Here is a 20,269-nt window from a genome sequence, read left to right as displayed (position 1 = left end):
CACTTCATAATTAATCCAAGGGCTATATGTATGGTTTGTGTACTTCTCTAAACATGTGCCAGACTTCAACAGGAAAGGTTTATTTAAAAACTACCATTATTTGGGCACAAGTGGAGCTGGGGGTACAGGCATACCTCATTTTATTGTGCTTTGCTTTACTGCACTTCGCAGACACTGTGTTTTTTACAAACTGAAGGTTTTTGGCAACCCTGCATCGAGCAAGGCTATCAGTGCCATTGTTCCAACAGCATTTGCTCACTTCATGTCTCTATCACATTTTGGTAATTCTCACAATATTTCAAACTTTTTTATTATTATTATATCTATTATGGTGATCTGTGATCAGTAATCTTTGATGTTACTATCACAAAAAGAATTTGACTTGCTGAAGGCTCAGATAATGGTTAATATTTTTAGCAATAAAATATTTTTAATTAAGATACATACATCGTTTTCTTAGACATAACGCTATTGAACACTTTACAGACGACTATATAGTGTAAACGTAATTTTCGTATGCCCTGGGAAACCAAAAATTCACGTGACTCACATTACTGTGACATTTGCAGTGGCTGGAATTGAACCCACAGTATCTCCTAGGTACACACCTTTATGTGTCTTCTTTCAATGTTACTAAGAAGATGCAAAAAAATAACTCATTTTTGTGTTATAACTGTGCTACTCTGACCCCCAGTGCACACATTTGATATACTTCAGGCCTACAGCAGGATTCAGGAGCATCTGAGACCCCTTCCATTTTTAAATGAGTTTTATTCCAGAGCCCCCTGCCTGAGATGGGCCCCCTGCCTGAGATGGGCCCCCAGCCTGAGCACCCCAAGTGAGCAAATGGCTTGCCCTCAATGACATCAAGGTTGTCTGATTTCTTGGCCCCAAGCTAATGGTACCCACGCTGTGTGACTGAGCATCCCTGTGCCAAGGCCGCCCTTACCTGATCTCTCCGGCCCTGTGGTCTGGGAACTGCTTGTGGAAATGCTTCAGCGCCTGCATCACAGCCGAGGTGCACTCCACATATGTGTAGTCAATCATGATGTCCCCTGGGAAAGAAAAGGAAGGCTTGAGAAATGTGAACTTTACCTCAGCTGCCCAATTCGGCAATTCAGGCCAAACCGTGACACAGGAGAACGCCGTAACATGCAGAGCCTGTACAACACATCACGAGCCTGACCATCCTCCAAAGGCACGGAGGAAGCACCACCAGCGAGCAGCCCGGTGACGTGGCCACCAGGTGGGAGGGAGGCACCTACACAGGTGACCTGGAGGCCCATCTGTGCTGCAGGACAGCCAGGCCAGTGGGAGGGTAACAGGGAAGCGCACACAGCAGAGCTGCAGCCCACCCTGAGAAGGCCTCCACAGGAGCACATCTGCCAGTTACAGGAGCCCGACAAAAGCAGACCCGGAGGAGGGTACAGGGGCGCACGCAGATGCAGCAGGAGGACACAGGCAAGCGGGTCCCCACTGTCACCTCCCTGTGAGGAGCTGTGGGCTCCGTGAGGAGCATTCAGGAGACAGGCCGGCCTCCACGGAAGACAGAGCAGGAGCCGGCCCAGGCTTGGGCCAGAGAGCTGGTGTGAATCCCACCCACCTCCGAGAGGCAGACTGCAGCTTTTCTACCCACAACCAGGGTCACCGCACCCTGGAAAGTCGAGAAGCACGGAACACTCTGGTGCCTGGGGGCTCCTTAGAGCATCCGCCCGCATCTGCCAGAACGTTTGTTGGTACTGCCCCCCGCCAGGGGAAAGAGCTCCAGGCTCTGGCGAGAGGGCCAACCTCAGGCATGCAGGGCCCCTGAGTCTGTGGCCACGTAACTGGCCGACCACTCACCGAAGATCTCTGAGGGGTTCAGAAGCTCCAGAAGGTGTCCCCCACGCTTGGTCTCGTAGGTGGCAAACCCTCCATCAGGGTTTCTCATGCTCAGCAACTAAAACCAGAGGGAACATCCTGAGAATTCACCCATGCGCTGAGCACGTGCAAGGGCCCACAGGCTGTGGCACAGCTTTCTAGAAACACCCCAAGGCTAGGAACCAAGGAGCAGGGATGGGAAACAGGGAGCCGGTTTTCATGTTAAACCAGGACCCTCAGGCGCCCAGAACAGTGGGCTGCAACCTTTATCAACCGGGTACTCCGTGACCACCCGGGACCACTCCCAGGCACATGCATGCTTACCACTTATAAAGCACACGTGCGCCACCAAATTATGTGATCTCCACCGTAAAAATTGGAAAAAACTTGGGTGTGCTAAGAGGGTCTGTGGTGGGGTGGCCAAGACTCCACGTGCGCAGTGCCCTCAGCCGTGTGACCAGAGCCCCACACCCAGCAGCCTCACCACAGCAACAGCATCGAAGAGCCGCTCTCGTGGGACATGCTTGGTGACAAAGGGACACTTTTCCTGCAGGAGAAGGAGGGACTTCAAGGCCTCAGCTGTGCAGTCGGCAACAATCCAGCCACAGTCCAGTGTGCTGAAGGAGAAGCCGCCCTGGAAAGTGTGGGGCTGTAAGGGTGGAGGCCAAGCCCACACCTGGCCACCCCAGGCCATGGCACCTCGCACGCCTGCACAGAGCCAAGGCCCATCCACAGCGGAGGTACAGCCACAGCCCCAAGCCACACACACGTGGACGGCCTCCAACTTCCAGCACAAGGACTGCAGCCTCTGCCCGTCACCGCCTTCAGGCTCTACTGTGGGACGGGCACAAGCAACCCGCTGTGAGAACGCAGCCATGGCCATGCCCATGCCCCCACGTGCTGTAAGAACTGCCCTCCCCACTCCTCCCCTCATCACTGCCATTCATGTTCTGACAGCTTATTTAATGTCTGCAGGTGCTGCTAAGTGCACACAGTGTGTGACATGGTGGGGTGAAGCCCACAGAGCTCAGCTACTGCATTTATGCACAACTCTTCAGTCAGGAATATCTTGGGTACATCAGTGGAACCCCGCACTGTGCATCTATCAGAACAGGAAGCCGAGGAGAGAGCCCTCCTCGAGGGCAAAGCCCGGCTAACTGAGGCGGGTGGGGTTGGCCGCGGTACCTTGCTCATCTGGCGGTAGTACTTCTGGTAGTCGGGGAGGTTGTCTGGGACCTGGTGAGAATCCGAGGGGCAGGAGGGAACACGTCACCACCATAGTACACGGACACTGGGCAGGGAGGGGCCAGCACAGCAGGACATGCAGGGACCCAGTGCCCCCGCCCTCATGGTCACCAGTGCCAGTGGGAACCCTCCAGGTAGCACCCACGTGGCCCACTGCCCCCACCCACAATCAGGGCACGCCCTGGGCTGGAGGGGCACCCTGCCTGTGCGAGGCACGGACCAGGCCTGGTCTCACCTGCGAGACCCGGAGATACTCATGAGCCTTCTGCAGGCAGGACGAAAACTCTGGCCTGTGTTGTGCACCCGCCTGGGAAAGAGGAGGGGGTGAGCCACTAGCCGGCACATGCCTGCGCGCGTGGCTGGTCCCTGGACGACCCTGGCGATACCCGGCCAACACTGGGAACCAGGAGCAAACCCACCCAAGTCTCGGGGCTCTCGGGTTTCTGCCGCCAAGTCAGAAAGACATGGTGGAGCGACAGCAGAAGAGATGGTCCACACCACCCTGGCCCCAGCCCCAGCCTGTGCCCACAGGGCCCCTGCCCATCTAAGGCAGGCCCCCACGTGGCCCAGACTCCCCCCCAAATCCTGCCAACCTCATTCCCACCAGCATAAAGACACGCTCCTGTTTCTCTCTAGTACGTGCTCAGAAGCATCCGTAGCGAGCAATCGGAGCACTGAGAAGAGCCTGGAGCCTGCTCCCCCTTACGAGGACCCCACCACCTCGTCACCTCGGGAACAGCCCTCACAGGGCTCCTTGCCCCCGAAGACTTCAAGCCAGCCCCACACCCAGAGCTGCCAGCAAGACCACTGTCTCGGAGCCCAGGTAAGCGAAGGGTCAGGGCCGGCAGGTGCCGTGTCCGGCTGGATGCAGGGGTGGACATACAGGAAGAGCAGGTGGAGGCTGGAGAATGAGGGACAGAGCCACATACCTCCAGCAGAGCCTGGATGGCGAACGCGGTGTCCCAGATCTGCGAGCCATTGGTACCCTGTGCAAAGAGGACAGCCCTACAGCAGCCACCTCCCACCCCCACCCCAACTTCCCAGATCTGATGGGTGCCTAGAGGGCCAAGGAAGGTGCAGGGGCATCCACCAGCTCCTACAGAGAGGTAGGAGTCCAGCCGACTCCTCACCCCAGGCTCTGGGCTCTGTACCCCTAAAGCCCACGAGGCCCTGAGAGGGACTGGTCCTGCAAGGAGACGTGGGTCAGGCAGCCAGGCCACCAGCCAGGACAGAGCTCCTCAGAGCACTTCCAGGATTTGGAAGACCACCGCCATGGCCTCCACTGCTTGCCCACTGGCACGGAGCCCAGACAAATCGGTGGCACTAAGGGACACGAGACACTGCAGCCTGGCAGGACAACGTGTGGGAAGAACACACACAGCGCCTGGCCAAAAAGACCTGAACCGGATCAAGCCTCAGGCCGAACTGCCAGTTTGCAGAAAATCTGGGGTGCAGAGCAGGCAGAAGGTAGACATGCTAGGGACAAATGACCCAGGAGAGAAGGGCACCAGGAGACTGTAGGACAAAGGCAACAGCAAGGATCAGCCTCCCGGATTGGATCCTGATACCAATGAACACACAGCAGAACCCCACCGGGGGCTGCCGTGAACACAGTGCGGACGGCACGGCAGTTTTGTCAGGACCAGAAGCCCTCGTAAGCTCCAGGGCTGGAGGTGTCAAAGCGGGTGGGGAGCCACATGAGGGCTCGTCACCCTCCTCTACTTCACGTGTTTCAGGAATATTTTCACACAAGACTGGCAGCGTGGGGGCCAGGGAGCTGGAAGTGGGGCTCAAGTGCACCTGGCAAGGGCACCTGGGGGGGTGGTCTGCGCTGGGCGGGGCTGGGCCCACGTGCACTCGTCCCAAAGGGCCCAGAGGTCAGTGTGACCCAAGGACATTGCTGGAGGTGCCACATTTGCACACTGAGTGACAGGAGACAAAAGCTCCCGGCTCGCTGACCCCAGGGTCCCTGCAGCCGGGACAGGACCAGGTCAGCCCAGGCTGCCCAGTGACCCAGGAGCCCCACCCCCAGGGACACGCACAGGACGTAAGCTGGGGGAACAGCATCTACAACACCCAGACACTGGAAACCAGCAAACGGTACAAAACAGAGGTGCAGTGTACGCGGAGAGGGGCCACAGGAGTGTGTCTCAGGACTCTGAAGGTGGTACCTCTGGGATGCTCAGCTCACGGGGCAGCAGAGGGCACGGGTTCTACTCTGACCGCATCCTGCTGCTGTCCTGACCCCGCTAACCAGACCCAGCATGCGAGCTGTGAGATCATCAGCTGTCCAGCAGCAGCTGGGCTGGCGTCTGAGAACCACCATGGCCCTCGTCCCCCCCGAGCTGCAGCTCTGAATGACTCTGGTGTACAGACTGCTCCCGTGGTGTGGCTGCAGGCCCTCAGCTCTCCCACCACCCCCCAGGGCCTGTTAGCATCCCTGCCTAACAGCACACACCCAGGAGGTGCCCGGCGGTGCCCCTCAGATGCGGGACAAGGGGGACCTGCAGCCACTTACCACACGCTGACAGAACACATCGGGAGGAGTGACTTGGGATCTTAACAAACCCGAAAGGCAGGAACGGTTGCAAGGAAGCAAGCAGCTGTGGCCCTACAGCCCTTACCTGCACTTTCATGCCGTCGAGGCCCAGCCTGCGAGGAGAAGAGTCCATGTCAGGGAGCAAGGGCAGAGCCGGAAGTCAGGGGCCCAGAGCCCGTGTCCCAAAAGCAATGCGCCCACGCAGCAGGGGACACGTGAGGACAGCTCCCACCCCCCCACCCAGCTGTGTGGAGGGCCCACCAGGGGAACAGGCCTCCCTCAAACACAGAGTTCCCTGCATGGGACACGCTGGTCTTCAGGCCCTCACCGCCACACTCACCAGAGGTAATCGGGAATCCTGGACAAGTGCTCCTGGAAGGCAGAGGAGGCCGGCCCTTCCCTGTGCCAGCACGCAAGCATGTTGATGGTTTTCGAGATCTGGAGGAGACGGCCCTGTCAGGGCTCTGCTCCACACCTGCCGGGGTTCCCGGGCTTGAGGGCCGCAGACCTACCCCACCGAGGCCCCAGCACGGCCTTGCTGCAGGCCAGGCCTTCTGTTCTAACCACTTTCCCAAGCACTCACTGCTACCAGGCTGCAGCCCTGCCCTGGGAGAGGTGGGAATGGGCCAAGGCACGTGTGCCAAGGAGGGAGGGGGACAGCAGCAGGGAAAAGACAGGGTGACCTGTAGAGGTGACGGGAGCCCAGCCAGCTGGTAAGAAGAACCGCCACGAGGGTGACGGGCAAGGCAGGGACCCCTGAGTGGGTACATGGGTTGTGGTGTGTCCTGAGCTGCCTGAGATAACTCAGGGGATGGAGGTTAGGGCTGAGGGCCACAAGAGAGACGGAGCGACTCGGAGGTGAGACCAGAGGCGCAGGGCCTGACTGCTCAGAGCAGATGTTCTAGAGGCCCAGCTCTCCCACCCCAGGACCTCCTAGGCCAAGGTCCAATTACAGTGCGTTTCTAACTTGCTTTACGCAGCCTTAGGTCAGAGCCCACGCAGAATCCCCTGGCGCTGAAAGGGAAACAACTGGCCCCTCGGTGGGGCGGTGGCAGTTGACGTCCCCCGGGTACCACCCGGCCTCGAAAACACCTGGGAGCAGGGTCACGCGTGGGGCTCATGGACACTGCGCCCACTGGGCTCCCACAGAGAAGCCGTGGGCTGACCCAGCACGGCGGCCACGGTCACAGCCGCCCGAGGCTCGCTACAGCGCAGCGCTGCCTCCTGCACCCAGTGCCCTAAGGCTGCGGGGCAGCCTCCCGACCCTGCACTGGCCACCCGGGCTCACAGCCCCACGGGGCAGAGCAGAGTCAGGAGCCCAGAGGCTCTGAGAAGCACGTCTCGAGTCACCAGCCTCAACAGCAATCAGGAGTGGAACGCAAGCACCCTGGTCCTGCAAATCCCATAGGAGAAAGGCAAATGGTGGGTTATTAGGGTTGGGGAAGGGGAGAGGACTGGGGGAGGAAAAGCAGCCCACCCCACCGGCCAGAGAGACCTCAGGAGGCGGCCTCAAGAAGCAGTGCTCCAGACACACCAGGTGGTGGGACGGGAGGGCGGGCCAAGCACAGGGGTCCTGGGGTATCAGAGGCCCAGGTCCCACGTAAAGGTGTGACAGCCTCCAGTGGGAGACCTCACCTCCAGGGAGACCCCCACTCCCAGCTCCATAGACACAGGCCTCTGGGCAACCCGCCCCCAGTCCTCGCCCACCCCAGGCCCAGACAGCCAGTGGGCGAGGGGCGCTGACCGGGCCGATGCTGAGGTACTTGGTGAAGCGGTCGTCGGCTGCGATGTGCTCGTACAGCTTCTGGATGGCCCGCTGCCGCAGGCCGGCGCTGTGGTGGCGCTCGTACAGGTTGAGGATCGCTGCGAGGGAGGGGGGGCGTCAACAGGCACCAGACACGGAGAGGAGTCCCAGCCCCAGCACAGACCCCCCAGGGCGGTCGGCCCACGGCGGCCAGTCTCTGGGCCCCCCCTTGTCACCCCCTCACCCACTCTCCTTGCCTGCTGGTGCAGCCCCCTCCCTGGCATCCTGGTGCTGCCCTGCAGTCCCCGCAGCCGTGCAGAGCATGTTGCCTCCCAGTGCCGACAGGGCGGGTCCCGGCTCCCACCCCAGGGCCCGTCTGCAGGACCAGTGAGGGAACGAACGAATGAATGAGGGGGAACGTGGCCGCCTGCTCACACAGCACCCGCCAGGCTCCAAGGGGAGGCCACTCGGCTCTGAGCAGCCAGGAGGACCCACGGGAGATGGGCTTGGACTGGCCTCGTGGGGTCCCGCCCCTTCTATCCCACTGAGGAGGAACTACCGGCCCCTCAAGGCCCTGGGCTCCGAATCCTCTGTCCAGGAGCCCGAGCCCCAGGTGGGTCTGCTGGACACGAGGTGTGCATGCCGGCCCCCTTGTCCCCACAAGACCCCAACGCCAGGACTCATCGTAGGGCCGTGTCCCTACGCGTTCCCTGTCACTATAGGTGTCGACCGACCCCCGGGGGGCCCAGCCAGCCCCTGGGGGCACCCACCATATACCACGTGGAGCAGCCAACTGTGCGGCGTGTACAGCTCATCGGGGGCCACGCTGTCCCTGTGCGCCGGCCAGTCGATGCGGCCGTAGTCCTCCACGTAGAGCTCCTGAGGGCGGCAGCGCCTCAGCCCCAGACCTGCCCGTCCCCTCTGCTGCCTGCCCTCCCGAGGGCAGGCCCCGATGAGCACCCTGCTCCCCAAGCCCCATGTCAGGGCTGCTCCCCAGGGACACACTGGGGCCTGGCCTTTGCTCACAGGTGCCCTGCAGCCCATCCCACTGCACAAGCCCCCAGGCAATCATTTAGGGCCAGGAGGCGGACGCTCCACTCTGTGGGGCTCTCAGCTCCGTGGGGCCCCCCGAGAGCGGGCATATGTGGTCAGGCTCACCTGGCGGAGGCTCTGGACCAGCGGGTCCTCCTCAGCGCTCAGCCGGATACCATAGCAGTAGGCCATGGGCAGGTACACCTGCCGGCAGTGGCACCAGATGGTGGAGGGATGCGCGGGCATCCATTCAGGAAACAGCCTGGCGGGACAGAGTGTCAGCAGGGCCCCCCACCACTGCAGCCCGGGGCCCTTTCAAGCCTGAACACGGGGTGGACGGCTGTCTCCGGCCCAAGTGGGCACAGCCGTGCTCCTGAGGGGCGCAGCCCACAGAAGCCGACAACTTCTCCTGGCTCACCAGGTGCCTCCTAAAGCCAGGAGACTTGGCTCCTAAACAGTGAGGACTGCCTGTGGGTTCCCAGTTGTGACAAACGTGCCACAGTAACAAAAACGTTAATCACGGAGATACTGAGAGAGGGGTCTACAGAAACGCTCTGGACTATCTCTGCAACTTTTCTGGAAATTGAAAACTATTCCTAAATAAAAAGTTCACCTAAAAATCTTCAGGACTGCCACATCTTCTCAAGGCCTGTGTCTTTGATCGTTACCTCTGCTGTGCTTCACCCAGATACGCAGCCTGACGTGAGCACAGCTCTGCCAGCCTCCCAGGTAGGGGCGCGCCTGGGCTGTTTTCTCCACCCGCCCCTTTCAGCCTCCATCCACGAGTGAGAGGGGAGGCCACGTGGAGGTCATGGGGAGGTGAGCCCGCCTCCCCTGCTCCCAGGCGTAAGGGTTGGACAGGTGTCCTCAGCCCCACCACACCTGGTCTCACTCTCGAGGGCTCCTCCACTCACTTTAAAGGGCGTTTGCTACACTTTGGGTAACGTTTCCAGCTTTCCTGCAGCTGAAGCGGTTCAGGGTCTCTGGTCCTTCATCCTGCACACCTGCCCTTTACACTCTAACCTATGCCCTCCAAAACAACTTCCGCCAAGACTAGCAGTGCCCTAGTTACCGAGAGGCCCGGCAACCATGGCCTGGGCCCTGCGGCGTGGGGATGCAGCCAACGCAGTCCCCCACACCCGCCTCTGACACCACACCCCTCCCAGCGCCTGCTCAGTGCCTTCCTCTGCGGCTCCTTACACAGCGGGTAGGTCCGAGGTCCAGCCAGCAGGCCCACCGGTGAGGAACGCTGGAATGGCCCCAGACCACTTCCTGCCCCTTCCAGAGTGGCCAGCCTTGGGCAGGTCTGCCCCGGTGGAGGCTGGGCCGTCGGCCCTTTCATCAGGCCCCTGCTGTCATCTCCTGATCGGCCCCTTCACCTCGCACCTCTCCTCTACCGAAGTCCCCTAGCGCAAGGGCCCCCCAACCTCCCTGACAGCTCCCTGCTCCAGGGACCTCACCTCCTGAAGGTGATATTGGGGTACTTATGTGTATATGAATGTATTCGGGACACATGTCCAGAGACTTCATTAGATATTCACAAAATGTTTAAAATCTCTGGCTTATAAGTATCACACAATATGGAATTAATGTTGATTTTGCTGAGTTTTTAAGCACTATTGTAGTTCTGTTAGAAGAAAATTCTTATCTTTAAAAAACACACTGAGGGCTTCCCTGGTGGCGCAGTGGTTGAGAGTCCGCCTGCCGATGCAGGGGACACGGGTTCGTGCCCTGGTCCGGGAAGATCCCACATGCCGCAGAGCGGCTGGGCCCGTGAGCCATGGCCTCTGAGCCTGCATGTCTGGAGCCTGTGCTCCACAACGGGAGAGGCCACAACAGTGAGAGGCCCGCGTACAAAAAAAAAAAACACACACACACTGAAGAGTTCGCAGGGGAAACAGAATGTCTGGGATCAACTTTAACATTCACCAACAAAAAAGACAAGGGGGACAGTCAGCACGGCACACCCAACACTGGGCTGGGGAGGCCTGCATGGGCTGTCACCTCCTTTCCTTTATTTCTATAGATGCTCAAAATGTCCATAACAAGACAGTCACAGGCATCTATGCAACAAAGGCAGCGCGTCACGCCCCACACCAGAGGTTCTGTAACCAGCGAGGCGGGACCCCACCCACCTGCCACATGGCCCAACGCCCCTGCACCTCCCTCCCTCCTGCCCAAGCGGGAACCCTCTCCTATCGTCTGTAGGACTCAGCCAAGCAGGGGCTCTGCCAGGAGCCTAACGCCACCCAACTCCACTGAACGGACAGCCCCTCATCCGACTAACAGGCAGCAAGTGACCCAGGGTGGCACCACTCTACTCGCGAAGAGAGTGGTGACCGTAGATGGGGAAGCGTACCACATTTCTGGGAACAGAGTGTTGAGGCCTTCCCAGCTGTACACGTTCAGGACAGCCAACCAGAACTTCCCCCAGGAGGGGATGAACACAGCACCACCTGTGGGGAGAGAACAGGCCCCATCACCTGCCTCTGACTGTGAACACGAGACCCTCAGGAATCGGGTCCCCTTCAAAAGGCAGGCCTGCTAAGGATCCTCTCCCTGTGGTAAGACGCAGGCTCCAGAACCACTTGGGACCACCCAACACCAGGGCTGCTGGGTGGGACCAACGTCTTCCCCAGAACAAGCCTATCTGGCCCCTGCCCCCAGGAAGTAGAAGCTGGGAAGGTGAGAGGCCCAGGCGCACACGGCAGCCCCTGTCCACACGGGCCTGGAGGTGATGAGGGAGTTGACTGTGCACGCTCGGCCTTCTCCCTCCTGAGTCCACCTGGCTGTCCTGCGCAGCACTGTACCCACGCAGCAGACGGATCTGGACTGTGGCTGTGGGGATGCTTGTGGCCCCGTATTGGAGCCACCCCCAGCAGCACTGGTCCCAAGCACAGAAAAACCATCCTGGACACGATTCACAAGGAGGTCTCACCCCAAACCCAGGTGTGCAGAAGGCAAAGAACCCACAAAGCTACTAGGGAAGCATGGCCTGAAGACATTCCTTCCCAGACAAGGAACCAGAAATCAGCCTTCGGACCTCACACTAGTGAGCCCAGAAGCTGACGATGGATTCGTTACAAGAGCAACACACGTGTGAAGAATGCAGGCTCGTGAGAAAGTGCAGCAGGAGGCGTCACCCAACGTGGCAGGTCAGGAAGTGACATGCAAGGTGCCAGGCGAAGCGTGAGAAGGAACCCCCGAGGCAGCGGGGCTGGCTGGAAGGTGGGACATCCCAGGCAGACGAAGCGGCACATGCGGAGCCCTGAAGCAGGGGCTTCGAGGTGCTGATGGGAAGCCCCTGTGTGCGAGCACAGAGCAGGGGGGGGCGAGCAGACTGAGGAATGTCCGTGAGGGGAGGGCAGGCGGGTGAGACGCTCCGGGCTCTGCAGAGGAGCAGTGAACGTTCTCGAGGCAGCAGGAGAAGAAGGGCATCCCCAGGCCGAGGGGAGGGAGTCACCCCAGGAGCCCTATAGGACACACAGGAGAGCGAGGGCGGAGGGTGCAGGCAGAGCCCCACCAGCTCCCACCACTCTCGTGTGGCCAGGCTGCCCCCGGGAAGGAGAACTCCCACAAGCAACGCACGAGCACGTTGTTCGTGAGTCCTTTTGCCCATTTGTGAAACAAACAGAATTATATGGCGACCTTTATTTGTGTTTTAAAAATTTACTGGCAAGGTTAGACAGCTTCCTCCTGTTCTGCTTTGACACCTTCCTGGCTCATGTGTTTTGCTGTATGTGAAGTGCAGGTGCACCTTTCTAGTTCCCATTTTCGAGCACTCATTATGCTGAGGTAACGTGAGCTCTTTATTACGTAGCACGTGCTATGCAGGGTGTACCTTTCTTGTGAAGAATATTCCGGGCTCGCACCAGGTCAGGATCGTCAGGCCCCACACCCAGAATTCTCAAAGACACATAGTTGAGCGCAGTCCCAAACACCGTGGACTTATCCTCAATATGCCTACAGAAGCAGGAGACAGGTGAGAAAATGACGTCTTCCATTACTCGTAAGAAATTAAGCAACGCTTCCGTTAAATTTCCTCAGCAAATCAAGAATGACATAACAACACGAGAAGCATCCAGAAGAGCCACTCTCCAGGAGGAGCTCCTGCACCTCCATGACACCTGAGCAGTTCCAAAACTGCCCTCAAGACTTTCCCGGTGGTCCCGCGGCTAAGACTCCGTTCTCCCAATGCAGGGGGCGCAAGTTCGATCCCTAGTGGGGGAACTAAGATCCCGCATGCTGCAGAGCACAGCAAAACTTCCCTCCAGGACCTGCCCGGCCCTGTCCGTTTACCTCCCATGGCTGCATCAACATGACCCCAGGCAGTGGCCCATCAGCAGACCCTACATCACTACGGCCCACGGAGCAAGCTCCAGAGGCAGCATGCCAGGGCAGGCGCAGGCACTGGTGAGACCTCAAGTCTGTCCCAGAACCCAGACGGCAAAGAGCTGGGATCTGAAGCTCGAGATGCCCACGACCCCATCCAGGAGGCAAGCAGAGCTGAGCTGTCCTCCTAGGATTCTGTAAGGAAGGCTGGTGGTGTGGAGTTCGCCAGCCCAGGAGGGGCCCACGTCCTGGTTGCAGGACAAGAAGCACCAGGGCCCCACAGCCAGGTGGGCAGGCAGTTGACCACCTTGGGACAGGGCCGTGCTCCCAGAGCGAGCGACACCACAGAAAGGCAGGCTGAAACATGGGGAGAACTGCCCGGCCTGCCTCTCCCTGCTGCCATCCCAGGATCAAGGACAATTTTCTTCTGCCTTAGTGATGACAGCAAATGGTCTTCACTGTGCTATATGGGTCTCAGGAGTCTCTCAATCAGTCATGAAACTCATTACAACACGAGCTGCAAAACCGAGGCCCGGAAAGTGAACAGGCCCATTCTGAGAGCCCCAGGGAAACCCGGACCCAGCCTGCATGTAGCCTCCAGCCCATTTCCCTTCTGACAGGCTCTCCCTGCCCACCCGGGGCCAGAGCTACAGTCACCCCACCCTTGACAGGTGCATCTCCCACATAAGAACAGGGGTGCACGTGCATGCGTACACACGCAGCGACGCAGGGTTGGGCAGACTCACAGGCCCCAGCCGCCATCAGGAAGCTGCACCGACCGCAGGTACCGTGTAATCTCTTCTCTGTATCCAGCCGGCAGAGGAATGTGCGCCACGTAGCACGTGATCAGGAGGCCTGTGCGGCGGAAAACATACTCCTCAGCAGGCACTCAGCACTGCTAAGCCCAGGCCCCATTCCTCCTGAGAACCCCAGGTAACAGGCACCTGTCCGCTAGGGTCTCCTTCCTGTGGAAACAAGCCTGGGAAGGCTATTATTCCCGGCCCCATCAGGGACTTTAGAACTGGGGCCCCAGGCGCAGCAGCAACAGCACACGTGACACATATCACATGGGGCGTGCAGAGCCCACCCAGCCACTCCCAAGGTCCCACACTACTGACGTGCCTACGGGAAAGAAACACTAAACAGGTCATCCCTGGATGGGGTAGTTTACTCGCTTACATTTACGTTTTCCTGTTTTATTAATTTTAATAGCACACATCACTTTGCAAGATGGACAACAATAAATGTTACCCACAAAGAACCTTCTGTTCCCAGCCTAGCCCTCCTGAGCATGGTGTTCACAGGCTACCCCCCGCCCCTCCACCCTACCCCTGGCCTAGGCTCCATCAGCCATGTGCCCACGGCACCAAGCACACGGGGTCTCAGGTAGGCCCCAGCAACAACGTGTCATGGAATGGATGCCCAACTACGGCCAGAGGCATGAGAAGCCCCAGTAGCCACACCCACACAGGCACACTCTGGAAAGGCAGATAGATATGGAGACAGCACAGAGGTTCACAGAAATAAGCCCAACTCCTTTCATAACAGGTATGATGCTGTCAAGACAGGGAAACACACACGCAGGAAGCAGAGCAGGTCTTCCCCATTTTACAGGCGAAGAAACTGAGGCACAGCCCCTAAGTGGTGGGGCTGGGGCTGGAGCCCAGGAGGCCCAACCCCAGAGTCAGTGATCACCACAGTGATGCTCAGTGCCGCACGGGCCGCACAGAGTCATGACCTCCATGAGCATTTGCCAAATGAAAGCAGGAAAAGACAGGTCAAACTTCAGCCAGCCATGGGAGAGCCCTGAGACGGCACCCCAAACAGGCCAGTGTCCACCCGGGAGAGATGGTCTGTCCAGAGCCCAGAGGGAGAGAGGGAAGCCCCAACCCACGGCCTGCAGGGGCGGTGGGGCAGCAGGCTGAGCCCAGAGCTACAGCAGCAGGCACAGACCAATGCAGTGTCCCCATGACCAATCACCCACTGAGCGCCTGGTGCCAGGCACGTGGGACCAAACCCAATTCCCATCATCCCCACATCACAGATGAGTCAGCCAAGGCATGGTGAAGTCCTGTCACCTTGCCCAGGGTCAGAGCAAGCCCGTGCAGTCACTGCTTCCCCATGAAGATCCTTGGGGAAAGTCTCAACAGGCTCCAGGTCAGACCAAGGGAAGGAAGCCCAAAGACTTGTCCCCAAGGATCAGGCCCCTGGGTCCCTAGTCAGGAAGATACAAAGCTGTACAGTCCAGGAGGCAGCAGGGCTTGGAGTCAAAGCAGAGATGGGAGCTTGATGGACTCCCAGTGCTACTGCCACTAAAGGAAAAGGTCCTTCTGCATAAATGCAGGGAATTTTCCGGATTACAAAGCTGAGCATTTCTTTAGAGAAACATTCCCAGGATGCAAAACAGACTTGTCTAGCCAAACCAGTTCAGTACCCAAGGGCTCCAACTGCAGTCCTCCTACAACTCACCAACCTGCACCTACAGGTCCCATCTGAGCTCTCCTGGCCAGCACTTCAGGTGAGTTCACACACACAAGCTGCCTACACAGGACTGAAAAGATTCCTGCCCACCTCTGCACCTTGGCATAGGCTAGGCCCCCCACTGATGCCCCTGCTCTGCACTGGGACTCAAGAGCCTCCCCTGGCCCCCAAAGCACCCCCTGCTTCCTTTTTCAGAACGCTAGCTAGCTGGGCCTTCGCTCCCATCCCCCGGCAACGACAGCAGGACAACTCAGGCACAGGGCAACCTCCCCAGCTCTTTTCTATGTGAGCTCCCAGTTTTTCACCTGTTCACGCATTCACACCTCACACGTTCACCAAAGGCCTGAACCAGATCAAGCCAAGACGCCAAGGATGCCCCAGGGTGGCCCCGCCCACAGGCCACAACAGCACCTTCCTACCTGGCAGGAGGAAGAGCGGGCCACCGTAATCACCCGCCCAGTGGCCATCCTCAGCCTGCAGTGCAGCGTAGAACGTCATCCCATTGAGAGCCCCCTCACGGGCTGTGTGGGCTTTCGGCAAGTCCTTAAAGTAACTCCTCTGCAAAGAAGAAAAAGGAGTGGAGAGCTAAGTGGTCTGCAGCTAGGCCAGAGGAGGCCTTGGCACTTAGAGACCAAGTCAAAGTAACAAACCTGAATTGCTTTGAAAGTTTCAGCTGTTTCAAGAAAAGGCCTAAAACTCTGATGATGGTATTGCCAATCTTAGCAAATGAATGGTTCCACATCCTCATGGTTCTGCGTTCCAGTCACACATTTGCAAATTTCTTCACAACTTCTCCAAGACATCTTGAATAAAGCAGGTGCCCAAGTGTGTGGGGCGGGGCACTGATGCCCACCCAGACCTGGAACTCAGGCCTCCCTCGGGCAGGGGCCACGGGATGGCACAGTGACAGGGAGACCCCATTTCTGTGTCATACTCTCTAACTAACTGAATTTCTCTTATGAAATTCACTAGATCAGAAACTTCTTTTTCTGAACAAAAACGAAGTTAGAGCAGTTTCTTACCCACAGCTTAGTGATAAAGGGATTGAAGCAAAGGAGCCCATTCACTTCATGCTCCATCTTTACCTCGATTAACTCCGGTAGGAAACAGCTTTGGCGACACGAGACACAGGGGCACAGTACACATCCCTTCTGTTTTACCAGAGAAAAAAATGCCCTTCACATCTAGCTGCTTAAGGCTCCCTACCGGCTCCTGGTGCCCACTGCCAAGAAGGGAGGCAGGGGGTGTCGGGTGGTGTCCCAGACACTGCACGTGGCGAGCAGAATCAACTTACGGTGTCCAAGCCCAGTAAGTGAGCTTCCAGGCCAGACTGCCCTCGGCCAGGGTCTTCTCCTCCTTGGAAGTATGCCCACGTCTGCCTCCCCCTCTCATTGCTGAGACGCCAGCGGCTGAGGTCGGTGGCGGGCTCTGTCTTATAGGGTCCCCCTCTTCGGCGCAGACACCTGGAAGCGATCGTGCCCCAGTGACCTGCTCGCCAGGCCAGAGGCCAGAGGCGCAACGAACTTCCCGTTTCACCCCAACGACCTGCGAGCAGACCACTGTTTCCCTTACCTTGCAAAATAAAAACCCCCTTGGCGCGCTTCTGCACCTAAACACCGCGCCATCATTTCTCCAGGAGAGGAGACTCAGGCCACAGGGACCGCCGCCCACGTCCGGGTCCCCACCCCGACCCCCAGCCCCACCCGGCTCTCCTCGGCCCGGCCCCAGAAGGCCCCCGGGCGACACCGCCGGAGGAGAGCGTGCCCCTCCCCGCCCCTCCCCGCCCCAGGGCCGGTGCCGCAGGTCTCCACTGACCGCGGGCGGGGCCGGACGGCGCAGCAGCCTCGCTGGACGCCCCCGACCCAGTGAGACCCCTCCGCTGCGCCCCCGACCGCGCCCTCCCTTCTCGAGGGGCGCGGGGACTCACGTGCCCTCCGTCATGACCGCCGCGCGCTCCCGGTTCCCCTCAGCCTGCGCCCCGCAACCGGACCAGCCACAACCTGGTGACCCGAGAACGCGATGGGAAGATGCCCGCGCAGCCAATCAGAGAGCGGTGAGGGTGGGTCCGGGGCGTGGCCGGCCGGCTCAGTGGTGGAGCGCGAAGGTCTGAGCGGTGGGGGCGGGGCCGGAGAACACTGAACGAAGCGGATCGTGGGGCGGGGCGCTGAGTGGGAGGGACTGGGTGGTTAGGCGGGGCTTGGTGAGTGGGCGAGGCCGGGAGGGACGCGACTGCCCGTCACGCCTGCCGCCGGAGTCTGTCAGCCTCCGAGCGACTCGTGGGGCGAAGCGCCAGGACGAGGCCACCAGGGGGCGCCTGAGACTGAATGACACTTGGGGAGGGTCCCACCCGAGGCCGGAAGGCAGGAGGTCTGGGGAGCGGCTAGTGCCCTTGAGGAAGGGCCAGAGGCCGGAGGCTGTAGGTGAGTGAGTGAGGGGAGACATGGCCGCGAGGTCCCGCGGAGGGCGCGACGCGCGGGGGAAGAAGGGGCGCTGGCGGGCACCTGAGAGGAACTGACAGGAGAGAGCTGATGGGAGGGCAACTGACAGGAGGGGAGATGACACCAGAGAGGAGCCGGCAGGAGAGGGGCTGGCGGGAGAGGGGCTGGCGGGAGAGGGGAGCCGGCAGGAGAGGGGCTGACGGGAGAGGGGCTGGCGGGAGAGGGGAGCCGGCAGGAGAGGAGAGCCGGCAGGAGAGGGGCTGGCGGGAGAGGGGCTGACGGGAGAGGGGCTGACGGGAGAGGGGAGCCGGCAGGAGAGGGGCTGACGGGAGAGGGGCTGACGGGAGAGGGGAGCCGGCAGGAGAGGGGCTGACGGGAGAGGGGCTGACGGGAGAGGGGCTGGCGGGAGAGGGGCTGACGGGAGAGGGGCTGGCGGGAGAGGGGCTGACGGGAGAGGGGAGACGGCAGGAGAGGGGCTGACGGGAGAGGGGCTGACGGGAGAGGGGCTGACGGGAGAGGGGCTGGCGGGAGAGGGGAGCCGGCAGGAGAGGGGCTGACGGGAGAGGGGCTGACGGGAGAGGGGCTGACGGGAGAGGGGCTGGCGGGAGAGGGGAGCCGGCAGGAGAGGGGCTGACGGGAGAGGGGCTGACGGGAGAGGGGAGCCGGCAGGAGAGGGGCTGACGGGAGAGGGGCTGACGGGAGAGGGGCTGGCGGGAGAGGGGCTGACGGGAGAGGGGCTGGCGGGAGAGGGGCTGACGGGAGAGGGGAGACGGCAGGAGAGGGGCTGACGGGAGAGGGGCTGACGGGAGAGGGGAGCCGGCAGGAGAGGGGCTGACGGGAGAGGGGCTGACGGGAGAGGGGCTGACGGGAGAGGGGCTGGCGGGAGAGGGGAGCCGGCAGGAGAGGGGCTGACGGGAGAGGGGCTGACGGGAGAGGGGCTGACGGGAGAGGGGCTGGCGGGAGAGGGGAGCCGGCAGGAGAGGGGCTGACGGGAGAGGGGCTGACGGGAGAGGGGAGCCGGCAGGAGAGGGGCTGACGGGAGAGGGGCTGACGGGAGAGGGGCTGGCGGGAGAGGGGCTGACGGGAGAGGGGCTGGCGGGAGAGGGGCTGACGGGAGAGGGGAGACGGCAGGAGAGGGGCTGACGGGAGAGGGGCTGACGGGAGAGGGGCTGACGGGAGAGGGGCTGACGGGAGAGGGGCTGGCGGGAGAGGGGCTGGCGGGAGAGGGGAGCCGGCAGGAGAGGGGCTGACGGGAGAGGGGCTGACGGGAGAGGGGCTGGCGGGAGAGGGGAGCCGGCAGGAGAGGGGCTGACGGGAGAGGGGCTGACGGGAGAGGGGCTGACGGGAGAGGGGCTGGCGGGAGAGGGGAGCCGGCAGGAGAGGGGCTGACGGGAGAGGGGCTGACGGGAGAGGGGCTGGCGGGAGAGGGGCTGGCGGGAGAGGGGAGCCGGCAGGAGAGGGGCTGACGGGAGAGGGGCTGACGGGAGAGGGGCTGACGGGAGAGGGGCTGGCGGGAGAGGGGAGCCGGCAGGAGAGGGGCTGACGGGAGAGGGGCTGACGGGAGAGGGGCTGACGGGAGAGGGGCTGGCGGGAGAGGGGAGCCGGCAGGAGAGGGGCTGACGGGAGAGGGGCTGACGGGAGAGGGGAGCCGGCAGGAGAGGGGCTGACGGGAGAGGGGCTGACGGGAGAGGGGCTGGCGGGAGAGGGGCTGACGGGAGAGGGGCTGGCGGGAGAGGGGCTGACGGGAGAGGGGAGACGGCAGGAGAGGGGCTGACGGGAGAGGGGCTGACGGGAGAGGGGCTGACGGGAGAGGGGCTGACGGGAGAGGGGCTGGCGGGAGAGGGGCTGGCGGGAGAGGGGAGCCGGCAGGAGAGGGGCTGACGGGAGAGGGGCTGACGGGAGAGGGGCTGGCGGGAGAGGGGAGCCGGCAGGAGAGGGGCTGACGGGAGAGGGGCTGGCGGGAGAGGGGCTGACGGGAGAGGGGCTGACGGGAGAGGGGCTGGCGGGAGAGGGGCTGACGGGAGAGGGGCTGACGGGAGAGGGGAGCCGGCAGGAGAGGGGCTGACGGGAGAGGGGCTGACGGGAGAGGGGCTGGCGGGAGAGGGGCTGACGGGAGAGGGGCTGGCGGGAGAGGGGCTGACGGGAGAGGGGAGACGGCAGGAGAGGGGCTGACGGGAGAGGGGCTGACGGGAGAGGGGCTGACGGGAGAGGGGCTGGCGGGAGAGGGGCTGACGGGAGAGGGGAGACGGCAGGAGAGGGGCTGACGGGAGAGGGGCTGACGGGAGAGGGGCTGACGGGAGAGGGGCTGGCGGGAGAGGGGCTGACGGGAGAGGGGCTGGCGGGAGAGGGGAGCCGGCAGGAGAGGGGCTGACGGGAGAGGGGCTGGCGGGAGAGGGGCTGACGGGAGAGGGGCTGACGGGAGAGGGGCTGGCGGGAGAGGGGCTGACGGGAGAGGGGAGCCGGCAGGAGAGGGGCTGGCGGGAGAGGGCAGTGCATCTTCAGGCAGGCCGAAGGCTCTGCCGTGGGGCTTCCGAGGTAGCGGTGCCAAGCACCTCCTGGCCCTGGGAGGGAGCCGCGCTGGGAGAGCTTGTGCCACTC

The 20,269-nt window shown here is 61.3% G+C and overlaps 1 protein-coding gene across 1 annotated transcript in view; it reads right to left on the bottom strand.

Moving 5' to 3' along the window:
• LSS (lanosterol synthase) overlaps positions 1 to 17,203 on the bottom strand; it is a 42,513-nt gene extending 25,310 nt beyond the window's left edge. The window contains exons 1-17 of the mRNA XM_082839939.1: positions 17,161 to 17,203; positions 16,528 to 16,696; positions 15,653 to 15,791; positions 13,499 to 13,607; positions 12,262 to 12,383; positions 10,780 to 10,876; positions 8,547 to 8,682; positions 8,159 to 8,267; positions 7,389 to 7,507; positions 5,985 to 6,082; positions 5,730 to 5,757; positions 4,035 to 4,091; positions 3,341 to 3,412; positions 3,046 to 3,096; positions 2,345 to 2,494; positions 1,843 to 1,939; positions 950 to 1,055 (exon numbers count right to left, since the gene is read on the bottom strand). Of these exons, the coding sequence (XP_082696065.1) occupies positions 950 to 1,055; positions 1,843 to 1,939; positions 2,345 to 2,494; positions 3,046 to 3,096; positions 3,341 to 3,412; positions 4,035 to 4,091; positions 5,730 to 5,757; positions 5,985 to 6,082; positions 7,389 to 7,507; positions 8,159 to 8,267; positions 8,547 to 8,682; positions 10,780 to 10,876; positions 12,262 to 12,383; positions 13,499 to 13,607; positions 15,653 to 15,791; positions 16,528 to 16,696; positions 17,161 to 17,174 (1,673 nt within the window). The 5' untranslated portion in view covers positions 17,175 to 17,203. The remainder of the gene's footprint in view (positions 1 to 949; positions 1,056 to 1,842; positions 1,940 to 2,344; positions 2,495 to 3,045; positions 3,097 to 3,340; positions 3,413 to 4,034; positions 4,092 to 5,729; positions 5,758 to 5,984; positions 6,083 to 7,388; positions 7,508 to 8,158; positions 8,268 to 8,546; positions 8,683 to 10,779; positions 10,877 to 12,261; positions 12,384 to 13,498; positions 13,608 to 15,652; positions 15,792 to 16,527; positions 16,697 to 17,160) is intronic.
• Between the last annotated feature and the right edge of the window lie 3,066 nt (positions 17,204 to 20,269).

The sequence above is a fragment of the Leucopleurus acutus genome (assembly GCF_964270905.1).
Source record: "Leucopleurus acutus genome assembly, chromosome: 5".
In the NCBI taxonomy this organism is placed as follows: Eukaryota; Metazoa; Chordata; class Mammalia; order Artiodactyla; family Delphinidae; genus Leucopleurus; species Leucopleurus acutus.
The sequence above is the reverse complement of the archived record's forward strand: the minus strand, read 5'-3'. Positions and strand labels throughout refer to the sequence as shown.